The 21,141-nt window shown below is 46.4% G+C and overlaps 1 protein-coding gene across 2 annotated transcripts in view; it reads right to left on the bottom strand.

The window, feature by feature from the left end:
• The window catches only part of Nudcd3 (NudC domain containing 3), a 92,142-nt gene that overhangs the window by 21,957 nt on the left and 49,044 nt on the right, over window positions 1-21,141 (bottom strand). For both annotated transcript variants that reach the window (XM_010624937.3, XM_010624936.3), the window contains exon 3: window positions 9,273-9,405. In XM_010624937.3, the coding sequence (XP_010623239.1) occupies window positions 9,273-9,405 (133 nt within the window). The remainder of the gene's footprint in view (window positions 1-9,272; window positions 9,406-21,141) is intronic.

The raw sequence follows: 21,141 nt of genomic DNA on the forward strand, positions 1-21,141 counted from the left end.
ACCACATTCGCTAAGCATGAGTTAGACTCAATACAAAACCTGGTTTAAAGCCCAAAATACTACCCACCAAACACCACACTAGGCTTAGCCACATACAACAATTTGTACTAGATGGTGAGTATAATCTAGACCAGTTCTTAAAAATCACTATTTTTTTTTTTTTTTTTTGTACCGGGGATTGAACTCTGGTCCTTGTGCTTGCAAGGCAGGCCACCAAACTACTGAGCTAAATCCCCGGCCCAACTATCTTTTGTTGTTGTTGTTGTTGTTTTTGGTGCCAGGGATCAAACTTGGGCCCTTCTGCTTGCAAGGCAGGCGACAGAACCACTGAGCCAAATCCCCAGCCCAAAAATCACTATCTTAAAAAAGCAATATAGTGTCCATGTTCAACTTGAGTTATAGCTCCCTAATTCTATTCAGTTTCAAATTTGCTTGCTTTTCTTGTTGTTGTTTCGTTTTGCAGTCCTGGGGATCAGACCCAGGGCCTTGTGGATGCTGAGCAAGTGCTCTACAACTACACTACGCTCCAGCCCTCAGCTGTGATATTTTATTAGCTGCATCCTGCTGTATCTTTACCTTGCAAATACAACACGAAAGCCAGTTTACAAGCAATACATTTCATATTGTGTCAGCCTGTTTGTTATTTACAAATGAGGTGGGTCTCAAATTGCCACAAAGTATTAGTAAGCTTTCTGGCTGCTGGGACCAAACACCTGACATCCACAACTTGAAGAGGAAGCAGCACATCAGTCTCATGGTTTCAAAGGTTTCAGTAAAGGAGCAACTGGCTTCAAGGCAGAAACATTGCCACAGAAGAGCATAGAGTAAAGCTGCTTAGTTCAAGCAGTCAGGAAGCAGAGCACAGGGCAGTGTCAGAGGAGTGGGCAGGGACTAGACACAGTACCAAAGGTTATCCCTATATGATCCACCCAGACACAAAGTATGCTTTAGTAAGTATGCTTTAGTTAGGTGGCTCCCAAGCCAACCAAACTGACAATTAAGCTCAACTGTCAGAAGGTCCTTCCAAGAGAAAAACAAATCATTCATCTCCATTAACAATTAAATTGGAAACCATTAGTAGGTTTTACACAAAACTGCTCTGATGGGATGAGAAAATCAAAGTGGACCACAAAGTAGCTGAAGTTCAAATAACTGGCCATAAAAAAAACTACAAAAAATGCAACCTACTCCTTTCCAATCCTGATTCAAACTCCAGAAGGCATTTCTTTAAAAAGTACTGATTAATATTAACTACATAAAAATTACTAAGTTCTGCAAGGAAAAAAACAAACCAACTCAGAAACTTAGTGCCAAAATGAAACAACAGGTCTATAATACTGCAAAATTCTTCATCCACAGTTTTGCTTTCTGTGATTTTAGTTGTCTACAGTCAACCATGATCAGAAAATATTAAAAGGAAAATTCCAGAAAATAACAGTCTCTAAGTTATAAATTGCATGCTGTTCTCAGCAATGTAATGAAATCTTGTACTGCCCCCTCTATCCCATCTTTTCTGTCCAATGTATCCACACTTTACATGCTGTCTAGTGGGACTTTACAGCCATCCTGTCAGATAGACTATCACAATGCTTGTGTACAGGAATGCATATTTTGCTTACTAATGGCCCCAAAGCATAAAAGCAGAGACGCGGGCAATTCAGATACGCCAAAGAGAAGCCATAAAGTGCTTCTTTTTAATGAAAATGTCCACATTCTTGACTTAATAAAAAAAAAATTTGTGAGGTTGCTAGCATTATAAGAATGAATCTTCTGGGCTGGGGATTTAGCTTAGTGGCACCGCACCTGGCTTGCAAGCACAAGGTCCTGATTTCGATCCCTGGTACCAAAAAAACAATAAATCTTCTATCCACAAAATTTTGAAAGAAAAAGAAATGTGTGCTCCTTTTGCTATCACACCCTGAACTATGAAAGTTCTGGCTATAATGCATACATAGTAAGTGCTACATTAAACTAGGAGGGCAAAGAAATTCAAGGCTGGCAGCACCGTGGTGCACCACAATACGCTGAGCTCACACAAAGGCTTCTACAAGGGTCCCCTGAAACAAACACCAAGCCATTTACTGAAGTCACAGCTGGTTATACAAATTCACAAATAGGTTTGGACTGAAAAATGTAAGAACTAATGAATAGGCTACTTCTGCTGATGAGGAAGCTGCTGCCATATTCCCAGAGTGGAAGAACTTAGTTACAGAGAAAGCAAGTCTTTAATTCCAAGGAAACCAGGATCTTATGGAAGAAGATCCCCAATGGAGCCCACATTCATAAAAGTGCAAAGGAAACACCAGGGCATAAAAAAGGGAAGAAAAGAGTGATTCTGGCAATGCTATGTAGCAATGCTGCAGAGCACATGATAAAGCCAGGCACAGTGTACAGAGCAAAGAACCCACGCACTCTCAAAAACAAAAACAAAAATTATCTATCTGCCCATGTTCTGGCCACATAATCAGAAAGCGTGGGCAATAGCCATCTTGTTTATGGAATGGTTCCACCAATGCTCCATATCCCAGAAGTGAAGAAATACTTGGAAGAGGAAGGGTTGGATTTAACATTCTATTAATACCAATGCACAACCATCCTGAATTTGTTTGCTATGAAAATAAAAGTGTGAAGGTTTTACTTTTGCCTCCAAAAATTGCTTCATTGCTTCAGCCTCTTGACTAGGACATTGTTTGGTTTGTCAAGGCCACAGCCACCGCTGGTAAGTGTTCACATTTGATTGGCAACTGATGCAGACCCTAATCTAGATATAATGCAGCATGGAAGCCATTCACTACTGCTACCACAGTAACACTCATCAGTGGCTGCAGTGGATGAGTTAAAACCAGAAGCTAACCGCCTGTCAGAACTTATGGAATAGAGCTAGAAATGATTTTAAAGGCTCCCCAGAGACCAATGGAAAAGGCAGGGAAATCATTCATGCAGCAAGACAAGCTGGTGGAGAAGGATTTGCTGATGTGTGTGATGAAGACAACAGAAGTGTTAACACAGAAGTGAGGAACCTGAAGAATGCATTGAGTCATCTTCAGAGGAAGAGGAAGATGAAAGAAGTAATGCAACTGGACAGGCATTAAAAGACAAAACTGTGGAGTAAGATCCTCAGATACAACACAGCCTCTTAAAATTATCTATCTGGTCACCAGAGGACTCTTTCTATTTTTTAGATTTTATTTTTATGGAGGAGAGAGGAGGCTTCCGATTACAACATTCTTCGCAAAGGTTCCAGCATAGAAGTCCCAACTATAGAGGATTCCCAACCAGTGACTTGATCAAGGCCCAATGACCCAGTATCACCAAAGCAGGCACCATCTCATCTCACACCATCACAAGAAGGAGGTGAGGACAGTACAGCACCAAGATTTTCAGAGAAAGACCATATTCACAATTCATTAGTGTAACACTATCCTATTTTATTATTGTTGTTGTTAATCTCTTAATATACTAATTTATAAATTAAATTTTACTAAAGGAAGGCATATGTAGGAAAAATATCTCATATATAGGGTTCAGGGCTATCCCCAGTTTCAGGCATCCCTTGGGGGGTCCTGAAATGTGTCCCTGAGAATAAGGAACTGCTACACACATCACAGAAGACAATCTCTTTAATCGACACAGAGCAAGAGGCAGAAAAAGCAAGAAGCTGACAGAAAATGGGCAAAAGATATAACCAGTTTAAAACAGGCAAATGTGGAAAGGTGCTCACTTATAAGAGAAAAACCAATTCATACTACATCTAGGCACTATTTTTCACATATCCAACTCACAAACCCAGAAGTTTGATAACATAATATTGTCAGTAAATCTGAAAAAGCAAGGACTTTTGTACACTATTAATGGGCATGTAAGTAAATATAACCTCCATAAAAGGCATTTCATTAATACCTAGAGAAATGTTTTACTCTCAAACTGCCTTTCATGGAACTTATTCATATAAAAATACATATATGCAAAATAAAATATACTAAGAACATCCACTGCTTTATTGTTCATAAGAACAAAACAGTGGACCGAACCTAGATATGCACTAACAGGGGGCTGGTTTCATTATCAGCTTGCTGTTTGACAGGGTCAAAGCACAGCACGGGGCAGCCTGAGATGTGAGGGGTGGTCACCCATCAGGTGACTAGGAGCAGTAAGGTCCACCAAGCAGAAGCAGCTGGGGAAATGGAGGTAAATGGAGCAATCAGAGCTATGGGGGCGTGGCGAGGGGGGGACACTGGGCAGGGGCAGTGGGGTCATCTCAGTGAGTGGAACACACCATCTGAGCCAAAAGTTGAAAGAGAAACATATATTCATACCTGATTACAAAGGCTTAAGAAATATCTGCTGAAGTGTCCCCCAAACCAGTTGTGAGGTGACCTAGATCAGAACAGGTAGAAGAGGCACAGAGTCAAGACCCCCTTTTCACTGGCCATGACGGTATATGGGCACATACAGTGTTGTACATTCAAAAATTAGGTAAATTAAAGCACAAATGGATAAATGCAGCCTACTAGCCTTTTCTGCTGTGGAAGTTTCCTGTAATAACATCTTCCCACATTTCTTCCAGATGTGTTCTAAGAAGGGAACGCCATATGTCACAGAGCTTTCAGCACAAATCCCAGCACCTGCATTGAGCTCAGAGGAAAGTGTCACCCAAGTCTAAGCCTGGAGATGGTTAAGAGCCACGCGGGCCACACCTGGGACCAAGGCACTGTTCAAAGGTTCTGGGGTGAGACCAGAGCCAAGCACAGCACACAACAGGGCGTGGGCACCTATAACGTCTGGGAGGAAAGGGATTCACTGTCACTCAACAGCAGCCAGTAACAACTCTGCAACAACACCACAGCATTTTCCACTGACCAGATGGTCAGCAAGACAGCGCTCAAGAGGGGGCCAGTTCTGGTCTCCACTGTGGCACAGTCTTACCAGACTTTTTCTCAACTTCAAATGAGAAGTTTAACAAAAACCTCTGCAGTTTAATTTTCTAAAATATTGAAACCATAAGTTCTGCCCAATCGCTGCATGAACTCAGTGCTCATGTCCTCCTCCAAGGGTACACTGAGGAAAGGAAGGGCAGTGAGGTGCTTTACCTCAAGAACAGAGTGGGTTAAGCAAAGAGAGAACCACATTCTGAGGCAGCAGATTAAAAACTTCACACTGGCTCTTTAGATTTGCCAGCAAAGTGGTTTTTTTAAATGCTGTGTGTCACAAAAGACCATTTCTGCTGTTTCTCTGAAGAGCACAATGTACTGTGCACATGCTCCCACTTGTCCCTGCCAACTCCAAGAGGCTGCTGTGCCCTCAACCATACCCCCCATCTGCAGAAAAGGGACTGGCGAGGTGCTCGGGAAAGGCCAGGCTCCGACGTGGATCCGATGTCATCCGGCCACAGCTGGAGGACAGAGGACAATCTGCGGTGACACTCCATCCTCCAGCCAGGCCCTGCCCACCAGCAGTACAGGGCCAACTCCATCCGCAAGCACTGCAGTCAGTTGTGGCTGACAGCATGATTCTACCTGATAGATGCCAGAGACAAAAAACCCAGAATATACACTGCTGATAGGTGGCTGTGACAGGTACACTTGGGGAACAATGGGAAAGGAGCCAGACCAGAAAGAAAGAGCAACTCTGCAAGAAACGCCTTGGAGCAGTGGAACCCAAAAGACATAGTAAACTTGTTCTGAAGTTTGAATGAGGGTGTGACAAAAATTCTGAGTTCTCTAAATAAGAGAGACCTGGACTTTTCTAAAAGAAGTTTATGATGGTATAAGAATGATATGTGGGAATAGATGCCAATAAAGAAGAAAAAGAAAACACCCCACCACAAAGAAGATAAAGGTTTTCACAAGCAGGTCACCGAGGTAAGTTATGCCAGGGAGTGCCACAAAAATCCCCATGCTAAACTAGCCAACAGCCACAGGAAGCCCCTTCCTCCTGCCCACCCTGCGATGTCACTGTTAAGTGCTCCAAGCCCTCTAGGTGCAAGGGATGCTGGCTCCTGTTGCCTGTGACGTGAACGTGCTGATTGCCAGTCCCAAATGCACAGGCCCAGTAGTGGGCCGGACAACAGGGGAGGGTCACTGAGACGGACCCCCTCAGCACTGGACATACACACAAACCACCATGTTATGTTCTTCACTGCTGTCCCTTCCTGCAATCACCTTGTTCATTATTTACCAACTCTTATTGCCTGTGCAATAAATGGATATATAAGGTATGTTCTAAATATATAGTGAATGTTTAAATTTTTAAAAAACTATTATAGTAAAGACACATTGCTATTAATCCCCCTCAAACTATATCCCTTTTCTTTTTCCTTTTTCTTTTTTCGGTAGCAGGAATTAAACTCAGGGCCTATGCTTGCCAGGCAGCAAACCCCTGGTTTGAACATACTTATCCCACGATTCCTGCCACTTTCTGAAGCAGTTCTGGAAGTCCTCTTTAGTTATTCTGGTATAGTGGCCTTGATGTCCTGAATCAATTTGAAACATTTCCTTTTTGTAGTCATTTTGACTTTGAGGAAGAACCAGAAGCCACACAGAGCCAGATTCAGTGAATTCAGTACTGTAATGTTTTTAGGAACCTACCTATTCACCATACTTTGATCCCACCTTGTAAAGATAGGAAAGAAAATTCCAGAACTGCTTCAGAAATTCGAAAAATGATGGAATAAGTGAGGGGGATTAATGACAATGCATCTTTTACTGTGATACATTTTTAAAATTTAAACATCTATGTTTTGATAACCCCTTGTAGATTCTGGGCCAGCAACCTAGTCTGACTTGGTGGCCACCACATGGGCCATGTGCTCAGGAAACACCGACTGCAGAGCAAGTCAGACCCAGGGTTGTACTTGGTGAAAGCAGGACCACATTGTCCTGTGACTCTAACAGGCATGACACAAGACAGCTTGTCACTCTGTGAGATGCACAGTGTGGGGCTTCCTCAACACGGTACCCACAGAGCAGAGCTATGGTTTCAACTCCAGTTAGTGGGCAGCACATCTGAGACCCAACGCCAGTCTAGTGTGGTTGTCCTGTTAGCTGTGGAAGGAATGGCAAAGGTGGCTGGCCACCCCAGACACAGAGAACGGCTAGTTCTAGGCTGGTTTCACAATAAGTCCTTTGGGAGAAAGACTCAGCCATGCATGGAGCATGTTAGAAATCAGATAAAGGCCCAAATATCTAATATTTTTGGCCAAGTGAATGAGCACAGTAATCAACACTTTTCAGAATTCATAACTGATTGACAATCCTACCAGACAATGACATGGAAATCAACACCTGACCCACTAACATCCTAAGAAGCTGGGTAAACAACTCAAGAAGGGCAGCCAGTACCACTCCTGATCTACCCAAAACAGACAAAGAACAGCCTCTCAAAGCTGAGACTCCATGCAGGTGACTCCACACTCTCCTGACTCGGGTCCCAGAGGTACACTAAATTCTGATTCCCAGGGGCACTGGGAGCTGGTACGAGATACACTATCATGGGGGTGGACAGAAGAAGAATTCTGCATATGGCTGCTTCCTACCAATGCCAGGCCACTCACAACTCACCAATTGGTGGCTGTGGTACCTTAAAGGCTGAGGGTTCCATCTTTGCTCCACTATCAGCACATAAACATGTTCTGTTTCTGTCTCCTGGAAGGAGCTGCACTCATCCGACCCTGTACCTGCTACAGTCCCTACTCAGACCCTACACATGAAGCAGGAGGGCCAGGCACTCCTCAAAGCCAGCCTGGACTTGGCACCTGTCTGGCCCAGGCTGCAGTGGACCTCGCCTGCTGTCTAATCATCAACACGTTGAGGTGGGTGCCTCGCTGTCTGAAATGCACATGGGCAGTCTCAAGTGTGGCCCCATGAGACAAGCATGAGCTCAGAGGTGCATACCTGGCTACCACACTCTAGCACTTTGTTCCCTCAGACAGGTGTCCAGTGCCCTATCCAGGCTGACACTGGATAATGTAACTCCTTCTCTCCACCTCCACTCCTCATCTGTGAAACAAGTTATTTTGCAGGTCGCAGGTTCTGATGAAGACTGAGATGAAACACATCTTATTCTGGCTCTGCTGCCTGAGGCTCTGAGTGGAGCCTTCCTATTTGCAACAACTGATGACAATGCCACGGCCACCAAGGCTCCCCAAGTAAACAGCTCTCCTCTTGGAAGAGTAAACCTACTCACTGAAGCTACTAGATGAAGTTTCAGAAGCCAGCTCTTGCCCCATGGCAGAGCCACAGGGAACAGCACCTGGTCTAGTGACCCTGGGCTTCTCCTTCGGCCTCAGGGTCGATCAGCACTGCAGTCTCGCCCGTGACCACACCTGGTTTAAGTCAGGGCTCCTGGGTACTCATAGATGAAGAGGAAGCAGTAGTTCTGTGTTTGTCACTAAGGGAAGAAAGTGGTGCCGAGGAAGGAAGCAGGACCAGCGCTCCACACACCATGATGAGGAGCACTGAGTGACACCAGGCATCGATATGGCAGGGAGAGGATTCTCTCAAAGGACCCTGAGCCAAATGCAGAAGGGAGGCTTCAGGACAGGGAAGTATGCCCTCAGTACATGTCTCACCTGTGTGAAACCAGCAAAATCAGAGCAGGAGAAAGAGAACAGACAGCAAGGAGAGCAGATGAGGGTGCTGGGTGGGTGGGACCCTGGGGACCACGGTGTCTGTGGCACCCACGCTCTTCCCTCCTGCCCTCTGAGTAGGTCGCAAATCCTTTATCTCCACAACACTTAGTTTGCCATATACAGGGGATGCCACCCACCTGTCACTTTGTCTAACATGAGTTTGCTGGGCCCTAGCTGGCAAGGCCAGGAAACTCAAGGGACAATGGCTGTGTGAAAGCCTCTGTGACCTGGCTTCTGCTGGGAGGCTGCAGGCAGACTCCATCTCTAGGGAACTGTGGACTCCACCAAGGCAACGTTGGAGTCTTCCCTTGAAACCAAGAGGCTGGCCATCTATACCAGGGTCCTGACAGCGTCTACTATGACTCTGTTTAGTGGGAGACAAGGACATCAAATATGTGGGCCTCTCTCGGGGGCTGATGCTGCTCACAAGGAAGAGAAGCCTGCAGACCAGCTGAAAGAAGCTCATGGGTCTGGTGGCAGGGGATGTGCAAGTGCAAGTGACCCCCGCTGAGGCAGGAGCAGGACCCGGCCTTACCTCCTGAGGCCAATCCCAATCCACCCTAGTAATGCCGCATCCCTCCTGAGATAGGTCCAACTGACTGAGCAAACTCCACACCCACCTCCACCACACCAGGGCTTTTACCTGCTTCCCCTTCACCACATGCTTGGGCACTGGCACCCTGACCTCCAAGTCGGTGTAGTCCTGTGACCAGGTGTAGTTCTCACGGACAGCACCGTTGTAACTGTCGGGGTTTCTCTGGAACTGCTCCTGAACCCTGAGAAAGAACAGCAAAGGTGAGATGCAGCCAGGCAGAGGACCCATGGGCAGCTAGCATGTGCCCCTGAGCCCTGCATCCCCAAGAGTGACTGACTCAAGCTTCATTCCAAGTTTGCCTGCTTATGCGTCTGTAAATCCCCTCATCTAGTGTTACCCTTTCTGACCCTCCTATTCAGTCTCCAGGACATCCCAGAAGTAGGGAAAAGGTGCAGAGAAGAGAACCTACAAGTAGAACCCTCAAGCTCAGGAAAAGCATCTGTGACCATTATCAAAGCCCAGCCCAGATCTGCCAGGTGCCACAGTGCTCAGTCCAGGCCTGAGAATCAGCCAGATGTGCATGCTAATAAAACCCTGGGCTCACAGGCACTCAGTTTCTTACAAACTGCCTTGGTAGGGCCAACCTTTCTTTAAGAAGGCAAAACAACTTCATCCTGCAGCTGCTTAACTTCAATCCTAATCTAACGCCGAGCCTCTATTTTCTCCAAGGATGTAATTCAAAGCCAAAGGACTGCATCATTAGTAATGATGGGCCCACAAGAAAGGACCCAAGAGCCTGATCACCTGAATTCTAGTGGACACATCCATCACAGAGGCAACACACATACAGACAGGTCTAGCCATGACAATAATGCTGGAAAAAAAGCACAACAGTTAGCATAAAACTTAACCATGTAAAACTTCTTAAAATTGAGTATAGACTCAAGTATACTATGTGAGGTCAGGATCTAAATCATAGATAAAAGCCTCATCATGGAGAAGGCAGCCACACATGGAACATTCTGCAGTGGGTTCTGCCCAGAGACCAGGAGACACGACCCAGCAGGAAGGGAGCCTTGCAAACGGCATGTGCGCTTCATCTACTCACTGGGAAGAGCACAAAGCTTCATCTGTCTAAATCTGTGCCAACACAGGCCTAAGGCAAGGGTGGGATAGTCTTGAGACAAAAGACTGTATTTATCTACTGTGAGTGGCTGGGCCTCCAGCATGGTCCAAGTTCTCTGGGCTGGGTAACAGGTGGTTCTGAAGGGCTGAATTGAGTCCTTCAATGATATGTTGGTGTCTTAACCCCTGGGACAAAATGTGACCTTCCTTGGAAATAAGGTCTTTACAGAAGTGATCCAGTTACAATGAGGTCATTAGGCTGTGCCCTACCCCACTCCAGCTAGTGGCTATAAAGGGGGAAAACTTTGGACATGGAGACGGACATTCCCAGTGAAGACAATGTAAAGAAGGTCATGTGAAAACCAGACACCCAAAGGTGGAAGAGGCAGAAAGGATCCCTCTCTAGAGCTGTCAGGAGGGAGGGCCGGCCAGCACCTGATCTCACCTCTCACTTCAAAACAATGACACAATTGATGCCCCTTGTTTAAGTCACCATTCTGTGGCACTTTGTTGTAGCAGCACAGTCAAACCCAGGGCTAAGGAAATTATATTCAATCAGAGGTGAGATTCAAAATTCAGCACTGGACACTGGCAGGACCAGGCACTGGCCAATCAGAATGGTTGCCAGCCAGAAACTGTCCACAGGGTGCCACTGCGAAGCATGTAGATGACACATGGGGTCCAAGAGGCACTGAGGACATATGCCGTGATGACACGAGAAAGCAGGGAAGGGTGCCAGCAGTAAAGGAAAGAACACCTGTATGCAACTGATAAAAATATTTTCAAGGAGTGCATAGTGGTGTGGAAAAAGCTTTCAACATCCCATTAAACATAAATACAGGATATATAACTTTCATGTGTGTTACAGCCTCTGCTTCTAAAAGGAAGAAATACATACACACACCTATACAGTACATATAAAAGAGGCTGGAAGGAAGCAGGCTAAATTTCTGATACTTCTAGCAGCAAGGTAACAAGGAATATGACCTTCTCCTGTGTATCTGTAGGTATAGCCAAATTCCCTATAACACGTGGACATTTTAACAACCAAGAGGAAGATAGTACTTGTTTTTAAAGTGTTGACAGGATGAGCCGGGCATGGTGGTGCACGCCTGTAATCCCAGCACTCAGGAAGCTGAGGCAGGAGGATCGCTGTGAGTTCGAGACCAGCGTGGGCTACATAGTGAGTTCCAACTACATAGCGAGACCCTGTCTCAAAAAAACAAAAAGTGTTGACAGGAGACAGTGATGCTTTCAGGGGCTCCCAAGGGCCAGTATGACCCCTGTAATGTCCTAAAGCCAGCTGTGGAGGGGTGACACACAGGTGGAGGACACATTCAGCCACCAGGCATCACAGGACCCACCCACATGTGCTCCAATGGCAATATTAAGCTCATATCTCAAGTGGCGCCAATGCCTGAAAACATAACAAAAGGAGAACAGGGCAGGAGCAGCAACTGCCACTGCTGGGGGATGGGGGAGAGAGACTCCTTCCAATGACCTGTCACCAGGTAGGAATAATTAGAATTATAAAAGCATCAATAAAATACACACACACACAAACTAAAGACCAGCATGGCCCCAGCCCTTGACAGAGATCAGGGAATAGACAGGAAGATTCCTAAAAGATGGGACTGAGATAGCTCTTTCAAGACAAGAGCCCCTGTCCTGGGCAAAGGATCTTGGACCACAGATCAGCACAGTCCATGTCCCGCGAGGGCTGCACTCCTCCAGGGCCAAGGACCCTGCCCAGCCTACGCAGTGTCCAGCAGACTGATCCCATGTGCTGTATGATCCAGATGGGAGTCTAGTCACATGGGTCTCACCTGTCCTCAACTCCCACTGCGTCCTCAACTCCCCTTGCATGGGCCCTACAGCCTCCTTCCAAAGCAGGCAGGAGAATCACTCCTAAAACAGCCCTAGCAAGTTGCTGGGTGCTTTTTTTAGCACTCTGAATCCACATTCTCTTTAAATAAAGTTGCTTATTTCCAGCCGACAGTATATAAAAATAAGTGTCTTGTCAAGTGCAGGTGAGAGAGAGAGAGACAGAGAGAGAGAGAGACAGAGAGAGAGAGAGACAGAGAGAGAGAGAGTGCACACCCGAGCCCCCACCCACCCCACTTCTGCTGCCTGTGGCCACCCCTGCAGCTGGAGGAGGAGGCAGGGGAGGAGAACAGAGGCTTTGCACCAGGGTGTGAGGGAGACAGTGAGTCAGCAGCTCGGGTGCAGACTAGCAGGTCTCCTGCAGCTCCCACTCCTGATGAGCTGGGTTGGAAGAAAAAACAGGATGGCCACAGCCTGACAGTGCCATGAGCCCTGGGCCCCAGGCCCTCTGTCTCCCTGGAGGGCTCCAAATGCTGGGCTCTTCCCAGCAGAAGGCCCTTAGCTACAGGCCTGGGTACTGCAGCGCAGGACCTGCACAGGTGCTCACTGCACTGGTGGTACTGTCTCCAGGAGTCACAGCAGAGATCACACCAAGGCAGGGACCCAGCACAACAGGCGGCCATCCACACACTGCACAAAGACCAGAAGGTCCTCTGTCCCTTAGGTTATTTTTTAAAACCAAAGAATAATGGACAAACCTGGATTACAACAGCTGTGCCAGTATGAGAACCTGAGTGAGAGGAGGTCACACACAGCCTTCACCTAAAGATTTACATCCAGGAAGCTGAGCCCCATTCTGGCAATGGATTTAATACCTGGGGGCCATAGATGCCACCAGCAGCTCTTCTCCAGAGAGAATGCGCCTTGGCAGGCATTCACTACCTGAGAAGGGAGCCAGGCGCTGGCTTCCCCAAGCCACTGCCAAAGCCAAGGTTCCTGTGCTGGAAGGGGCAGCCTACACCTGCTGTCCCAGGAGCTCCGGATGGGGCCACAGCCCTCACCCCAAACAGAGCTGTTCTTTCAAATCTCTTGCAATCAATCCTATGGTACTTGAAACATTCACACTTGCCCCGTACAAGGTGACACAAAGACCACCACCTCTGTGTGTTGACAACAACAAGGTTACCCTAAGTATGAGTGCTCCTGTCAGTCTCCACCTTCTGTAGACTCCACTGCCCCTGTACCATTGGGAGAGGCACTACCATGTGTGTGTGCCTGTGTCTGCAGTCTCCAAGTTTGTATCCCCCAAATTCACGCAGAATCCTAACCTCAAAGTGCAGCTGAGGAGGCGGGGCTTTGGGAGGTGATTAAGTCACAGAGGGACAGCCTTGTGAAGAGACTTGTGTCCTTATGAGAGGGACCTCAGAGACCTGTCCTTTCTCCCCACATGACAGCACACAGAAGGCACAACGAGCCTCATGCCCTCACCAACTCTGCCAAGAGTGTGATGGTGAACTTCCGGCCTCCAGAACTTTGAGCAGTGAAAGTCTATTGGTGGAAGCCACCCTGTCCAGGCATTTTGTTATAGCAGCCTGAGCAGACTGAAAGGACGTGTGCCTTCGTGTGGTGTGCCCGGATGGCGTACACGTGTGGGGTATGCCTGGATGTGTGCATGCCATGGATCATGTCTCTCCCTTTGCACTCGCCATCTCTCTCACCCAATCCCTCTCCTCTCACTGACCCCGCAGACCGGATGGCAGCCACAGCCGTGGCCCCTCTTGGCCCCTTCTCATACTGCTGTGCCCATGCAGTCCTTGACAGCCTTCGCTGGCTCTCCGCGGGCCAGGAGACGAAGTCTAGCACCTCAGCAAGGCCCAAAAGATACTCACAATTTAGTCATCATGGCTCCTGCCCCCTTTTCCTTCTGTTCCTGCAAAGACCTCCTCCTCCTCCTCCTCCACTGTCAACTCTAGCCTGCCTGTGCTCAGTCTCAAGCCAAGATTTACCAAAATCTTCTCAACCTGGTGCAAACACAGTTCTTTTTCTTCTGTTTTTTTCATTTCTGAAGCATTACAGAATGAACACACTGATCCCCAAGCTCATCCCTGCTCACCACCCTCAGTCCTCCAACACTAGTGATACTTCCACCACCTGAGATGGACTCAGGCCACCCAGAGCCAGGCCCCACCTTCACTTCTCACACAGCACTACTACCTTGCACCTGCAACCTTCTCACTGGAAGGCACAAGGCCGCACGCTGGCCATAGGCCAGGCTTCCCACACAGAGAAGCGCAAGCCAACCAGCCCTCTGGACCCTTCACACTCACACTCCTTCTTCCCAGGGCCCATCCATTCATCGTCCATCGCCACCTATGCTCACTAGTGCTTCTTCACCCACACAGACACAGCCCTTCACCGGGTGACACTGGTCAGACATGCTACCACTGCAGCAGTTGCCCAGACCACAGGCCTTGGCCTCAGCACAGCCTATGACTGAGGGCCTCAAGCCAATCCCTGGACAATCAAAGTGGTTTCCCCTGCCCAAAGATCCATCTGTGCGTGTCTGCTGGATGCAAATCCTAGGGCCGGGCGAGGAATGGTGGCACACACCTGTAATCCCACACCTGTAATCAGGAGGCTGAGGCAAGAGGATCGCTGAGTTCAAGGTCAGCCTGGGCTACATAGTGAGTTTAAATCCAGCCTAAACTGCATACTCAGACTCTGTCTGTAAAATTAATTAAATAAAATAAACAAACAAACCCTAGAAACCCTGGCATCACATACACAGCCGTGTGAAATCAATAAGTCAGTTGGCTTCCCTATGCCTTGGCCTCCCGACCCATAAAATGGCAACATTAGCAGCAGATGTTCCAAAGGGGTGGCCATGAAGAATGAGACAAATCATGTAAAACAGTGAAAACAGAGGCACTCTATGTCACTGTCCTTACTAAGTGCTTTTTCCCTATTATAAAGCCTCTGGTTGTGGACAAAGATTCACCAACTTTTACAAATAAGGAATAACTCTTGATCCTCAGAGACATTTAAAGAGGTAAGTTAAACATTGTGCCTAGTAATTCTACACTTTTACCCTTAGCCTTCTTTTTCTAAAAGCCAGGTGCCAATAACTATATATATCTGATGTCACTAGTTTCACATCTGACACCATTAGTCTTCCAGGGACAGCATCTGGCTCACTTCAGGACAATGATGACCCACCCAAAGGGGTCAGGGTCCTGGAGAAGTGGCTAGACTGCACATGGAGAGCCTGTGCCTTCTCAGCCACGAAGAAGCATCAAGGATCAGGAGGGTCATGCCAGAAGGACGCATAAGACAATTTCATGAGGCTTCCGCCAGCCAAAGACAGGGCAATCAGCATCAAAAACAACAGTCTCAAGGGAATGAAGAACACACATACTGAAGCCTGTGCATTCATAAAACAAAAATCCACAGGTCAGTTTAGTGACAGAGTATAGCTCAATCTAAACTCATCAATAAAAGGAGACATAATTCCAGAAAAGTCAAGTCCCTAAATAAGAATTCAAGATAATACATGAAGGTAAAATAGAATGAGAAGATCACCATCTTGCGATCTGTGATGAAAACAAGCTGGCAACATTCCTCCGTGACCAAGCTCCAGGGAAATGCTGCGGGGACCATGCTGGCAGATGGATCTGGAACATCCCCAAAATGCCTGTGCTGGCCAGGGGCCACCTGCCTCTGACAGAGCGCCATGCAGGAGCTGTTCAGCCTCTAACCAGGGGACTCCTGCCTATTCCAGCCTGCAGATCCACCACCAGCTCAATGACAAGACAGTGAGGGCCAGAGAAACACAAGCACCAAGGCCATGAACACGGTCAATACAGAGTCTGGCAAATGACACCGGGCATGGCTCCAGTTTTTCTTTGACAAATGTGTGATGAGGGATATTAGCCTAAGTCAAGAGATTTACAAGACCCTTCCACCAAATTCAGTGTTTGGAACTCACTGGAATACTAATGTGAAGAAAAAAAAAAAACAGCAAAAAGACATTTTTGAGACCATCAGAAACAAGTGAACACAGACAAGGTATCAGATTTTAAGAAAGTGCACATATTTGTAAGATAATTATATCAAATGCAAGCCCTTATTTTTAACTGAAATACTTATGGGGGAATTATAGGATGTCTGGGTTTGCTCTATCAAAAATAAAACCAACAAATGTCTGGTGAAAGATGAAGCAGGAACCATGATGCGTTGCTAAGTGATGAATCAGGCTGAGAGCTTTGTGAGTGTTCGTTATGCTATTCCCTTCTTTCGGTGTAGTTTTGAAAATCTGTAGAATTGGTCTTGGCTGGCCACACAGAAATGGAACTCCTGCAAAGGTGTGTGCACATTCGCCTTCAAGAGGCAATGCCGAGCTGCTTCTCAGGGATCACCCCGGTGCCCCCTTGCTAGCGTCGTAACGCTGAAGCCCATAGGATCTAAGCCTCAGACTGGCAGGCTCCATGGGCTCTTGCCAATTACAACATGTGAGAACTGTGTCTCGGTACAGTCTCAGCCCACACTTCCCTGCTTACTAGGGGACTGAGAGTGCCGAAGAGCTCTTGTTACGCTTAGTGGCCATTTATGTCTTATCTTCTGTGAAATTCTGTTCATGTCTTTGATATCTTTCTTTCTAATTTTCCTGATTTATATTCTGATTAAAAATTCTTTTGTTTTCAGTGTGTAAATACCATCTCCTACCACAGCGTGTCCATCATCTCCATATTTGGAGACGTCTAAAACACAAGCTCTTCATTCTAAGACCATCAAATGCACTGGTACTTCCTTTCTCATCAGTGCATCTACATCCTCACAACTCCTTCCTTCAATATCTGAAAATCATTTTCACATTCTACCAAGAATACATTCTCACAAATTTTTCTTCTGTTTTTGTTTTTACCTCTTTCCTTTTCATCAACCTTTGTTTCTTTGTGGATTCTTTTCTTCTCTTTAGTTCACTGCATTGTTAGTCTATTTTGATGTTTCATTTTGTCTTTCAAGCAATCAGCTTCTGTCTTGTTGACCTCCTGAACTATTTGCCACTAAAGGACCATTGGCTCAGAGCCCAGGAGGGCCCCCTGTGACTGCCATCTCTGACAGAGTCTGACAGAGGCTGGCGACACTCCAGGGTCTGGGGTGGCTGGCTCCTTCTGTCCTATCAAGCCACCTGTACTGTCAAGACGCAGTCTTCTGTTTCATCCGAAACTGTAATACATGTATTTTGGAATCTGACTCACTCTTTTAAATCAAATTTGTAACTATAACTTTAAAATACTGCACATTGAGGCCATACTCTTAAGTGAAATAAATAGGACACACATGTGTAAATACTGAAGTTTCTCTGGTGTGAGAAACAAAGTGTAAATAAGGATTAAAATGAATAAGTGATAATGTGAAATTGGAAGAAAAGGCCCAAAGGGTTAGGGGAAGTGGGAGGGGTAGGGAAAAGGAAAGAATGCAAAGGAAAAAAATTGAGAAAGGGGAAAAAATTGAAACAAAGTCTCTGTAAATAGGGGTGGAGGGGTTGAAGGGAGGGGAGAGGAATGGGGAAAAAATAAGAACCAAGAAGGCTGGGGATTTAATGCAGTGGTTCTGCCACCTGCCTTACAAGTCTAAGGACCAGAGTTCAATCCCAAGTACCAAAAAAGGCGGCGGGGGATCCCAGATACATCATGTAAAAGTACAAGTTCCCAGTGATGAATATAACTGTATTGTATATTGTATACGTAATATATACCAAGAAAACAATCTTCTCTAGATAACAAAGCTTATCTAGTAAGTCTCCTTTAAAAAATTAAATACTTCATGACTCTATAGATACCTAAAAGAAATGAGGCAAGATCCTTCGAGCTGTTCAAAATAATGTCCATGAACAATTCAACAGGTTAAATTCGATTTAGGGAATACACTGGACCTAAAACTTGTGAGCTGATGTTAACAAAATCGATCAGTATTTACTATAAATTTTTTTTTTTGTTTTTGTACTGGGAATAGAACTTGGAACCTTGCGCTTACAAGGCAGGCAGGAGAACCACAAAGCTAAATTCCCAGCCAATACAACTACTTTAATTAACTAAAAACGAAAGTTTGTATTGTGAGACTTAAATTGTGTTAATTGCTTTAACAAGGCAAAGAGCAATTCCAATTTTTTTTTTGTGTGTGTGTACCAGGAATCAAACTCAGGACCTTGTAATTGCAAGGCAGGCAATGGTGCCACTGAGCTAAATCCCGGGCCCTGGGAATGTCAATTTTTACAAGCATATAAATACATTTTTAAAATTAGTAATCTACTCCTTAAATTTCCTAAATAAGTATTCTGAGGTATGTAAGTATCTTAGTCCAACTCAATTTTCTTTCCTATTCATTCAAAATAAAATATATTATGGCCAGCTTTACTATTTCAATTCCCAACAAACTTTTTCCTCCTTTGCTTCCCCTCACTCCCTGACCCCACCAATTCTGAAAAGCAGACAGAAAGCGACCCCCACCCCTGCACCATCCCCCACTGACAGTATCATTTACAGCACCTGACACCATGAGCACTGGCAGTGTCTTCCCATGTGCTTCATCTAGAAGTGGTCATTCTGTCCCTGCAGTTCTGGCAGCAGAACTGTTAAGTGATCGGTGTATGGAAGGCCCCTTAACTTCACTCCTATTGTGTCAAGGATGGGGTTTTAGCCTAAATTACTTCAATATGGATGCAAGATGGTCTTCTGTTTTGAGGGTTGTATCATAGTAAGTTCAATGCCAAGAGCTACCCAATCTGCGAAGGAGAAAGTAAGTTCCACATTGTTGGATTTTGCCTATTCTAGCAATAGCACCACTTTACACCCTAGCTGGAATATCTGTGGGGGGTGGATGCAGCCCCCTAAGTGCAGCCCACCCAAGGCCTCCCCTGCCGTGTCCAGGCACTAGCCTTTCTGGGCCGCCTTGCAGCTGCTGCCACCCACAGCTGGCGCCCAGCAGTGCTGAGAACAAAAGCTCTCTTCTGCCCAGGAAAGAACCCCACAGAGAGTCAGTCCACCGAAGCTCACCCCACCTGCCATCCCCACCCAAGGCCAGATGCCTGTACTGTTAGAGGTGCCAGGGACATCAGAAAAAAAAACATGGAGCTTACAAACTCAGGATCAACTGAAAGTGGGCCCTCAAACCCTCTAGACAGCCAAGAAGGCCCTGAGGTAAAGCTGGACACTCACACTAATGGCCCACAGGAAACAGAGAGATCTATCTTCTGCAAATGAGAAGGGGATCCAGAGACAAGGGAGAGGAAGGAAGGGGATAAAAAGAACTCAGGTGTGTTAAGTGCATGTACCTGTTCCCTAAGATGAGTGTAAGCATCAGAAACTGCAAACATGGACTAATTAAAAAAAAGAAAAAGAAAAAAAGAGAGTCACTGACCCATAGCCCACAACACCAGCACCACCTTGGGACCCACAACTCTGTCACCAACCTGACTGTGAGAAAGGCTTCTGTGTCACACCTGTTAAATGGAGGTGCCTGCACACCAGATCGGCCATGGGTTAAGGATTGAGCAGACACTGGCCAGGGTCAGCTGCCATTGCTCTGTGCCATCACCAATACTCTCACTACTGAGGACCACCAATGCTATTAATCTTGCTATCTATCATCAGAGGGGAGCCATCACCCATAAAGTGAAGTTCAAAGGTCACCACAGAATTGTCTCATAGGTAGTGAATTACTGAATCCTGAAGGGAGTAGATCTGGAGGGCATTTGCAGGCAGCAGCTCAGAGAGGGGAGGAGCCAGGGGCTGAAGGGTCTGCAGCAGGTGAACGCCTACGGGGACACCGGGGGCCAAGGGCAGTGGGGGCTCACCTTGCTGCTATTTCTGCTCACTCAACCATCACCTTCAAGCCTCCACCAGAACTGAACTTCCTAACTACAAAGGAGGGGAGAATGCCCCGCCCTGCCTGGCAGCTCCTTCACACTCAACACCGTGACATCAGGCAACCTGTGAACAGGCTTCTCTCCACCAGCTCACTGTGTTCACTTACGTGGCCACACAAGATGACTTACGCTCATCATGGGATTCCAAGATGAGAGTGTAACCCTCTAGACAGAGAACAAGCTACATTTAGCACAGTTCTCTCTGTGCAACCAGTAGGGACCATTTTCAATATTAAACAAGAAAAAGAACTTACGAATTGGTACAATCACATCACATCTTAATCATGCAGAAGATATCCTACACTTGCCACCTTTAACAGGACATTAAACAAGTAACCAAAGCCTGCATTTTGTTTTCAATTTATAAGGTACCTCTGGGATCCTAACAGCTGGACAACACTTGGTCCTATGCTTTCCGCTGTTCTAGTCAACACCTGGAGCCTGACTTCCATGCAGGACAGCGTAAGGAGTTCCCCAAGCTGGAGGCCTGGGAAAGTTGTACTGGAGATGTCAACCTAGAAGTCGGCTTTCTCTCTCTCTGGGCACCCCTGCCCTCATTACACCCTAAAATGCCTGTGCCTGTGAGCAAAAATGTGCACCTGAAACACAGAGCACCCTTGGTAAGGCTTTAGTACAAGTGACATGACAGGTGTGTTCAGCTACAAGGAATGCACCTAGAGCACTCAGACACCTCACAGCTCCAAGAAAAGCTATTGTAAAAAGAGACCAGCACTTGTTCTACAAAAGGAGGAGGGCTGCTGTGTTGAGAATGCTGTTCTGCAATACGGATGGCTCAGGCCAACAGCTGTAGGCTCGGGGTGCCACCTGCTACGTTCACTGTCTCCCCTCAAGCCTGGGTTGCCCAAACAAGTATATCAGTCCTCTTGTCTCCCGTTATTTCTGAGAAGGTACCCAGATAAAACTTCTGGCTCCTGCAAGCCTTGCCTGCCACATACCAGGTGCTGCAGGCCTAGGGATGAGGAGAGGTACATGTAAAAATTAGAAAGTAGCCAGGTCAGGGATTTAGCTCAGTGGTTCTGCCACCTGCTTTGCAAGAACAAAGTCCTGAGTTCGAACCCCAGTACAAAAAAAAAAAAAAAA

This window comes from Fukomys damarensis, unplaced genomic scaffold (assembly GCF_012274545.1).
Source record: "Fukomys damarensis isolate Sample0158 unplaced genomic scaffold, DMR_v1.0_HiC HiC_scaffold_17, whole genome shotgun sequence".
Classification (NCBI taxonomy): domain Eukaryota; kingdom Metazoa; phylum Chordata; class Mammalia; order Rodentia; family Bathyergidae; genus Fukomys; species Fukomys damarensis.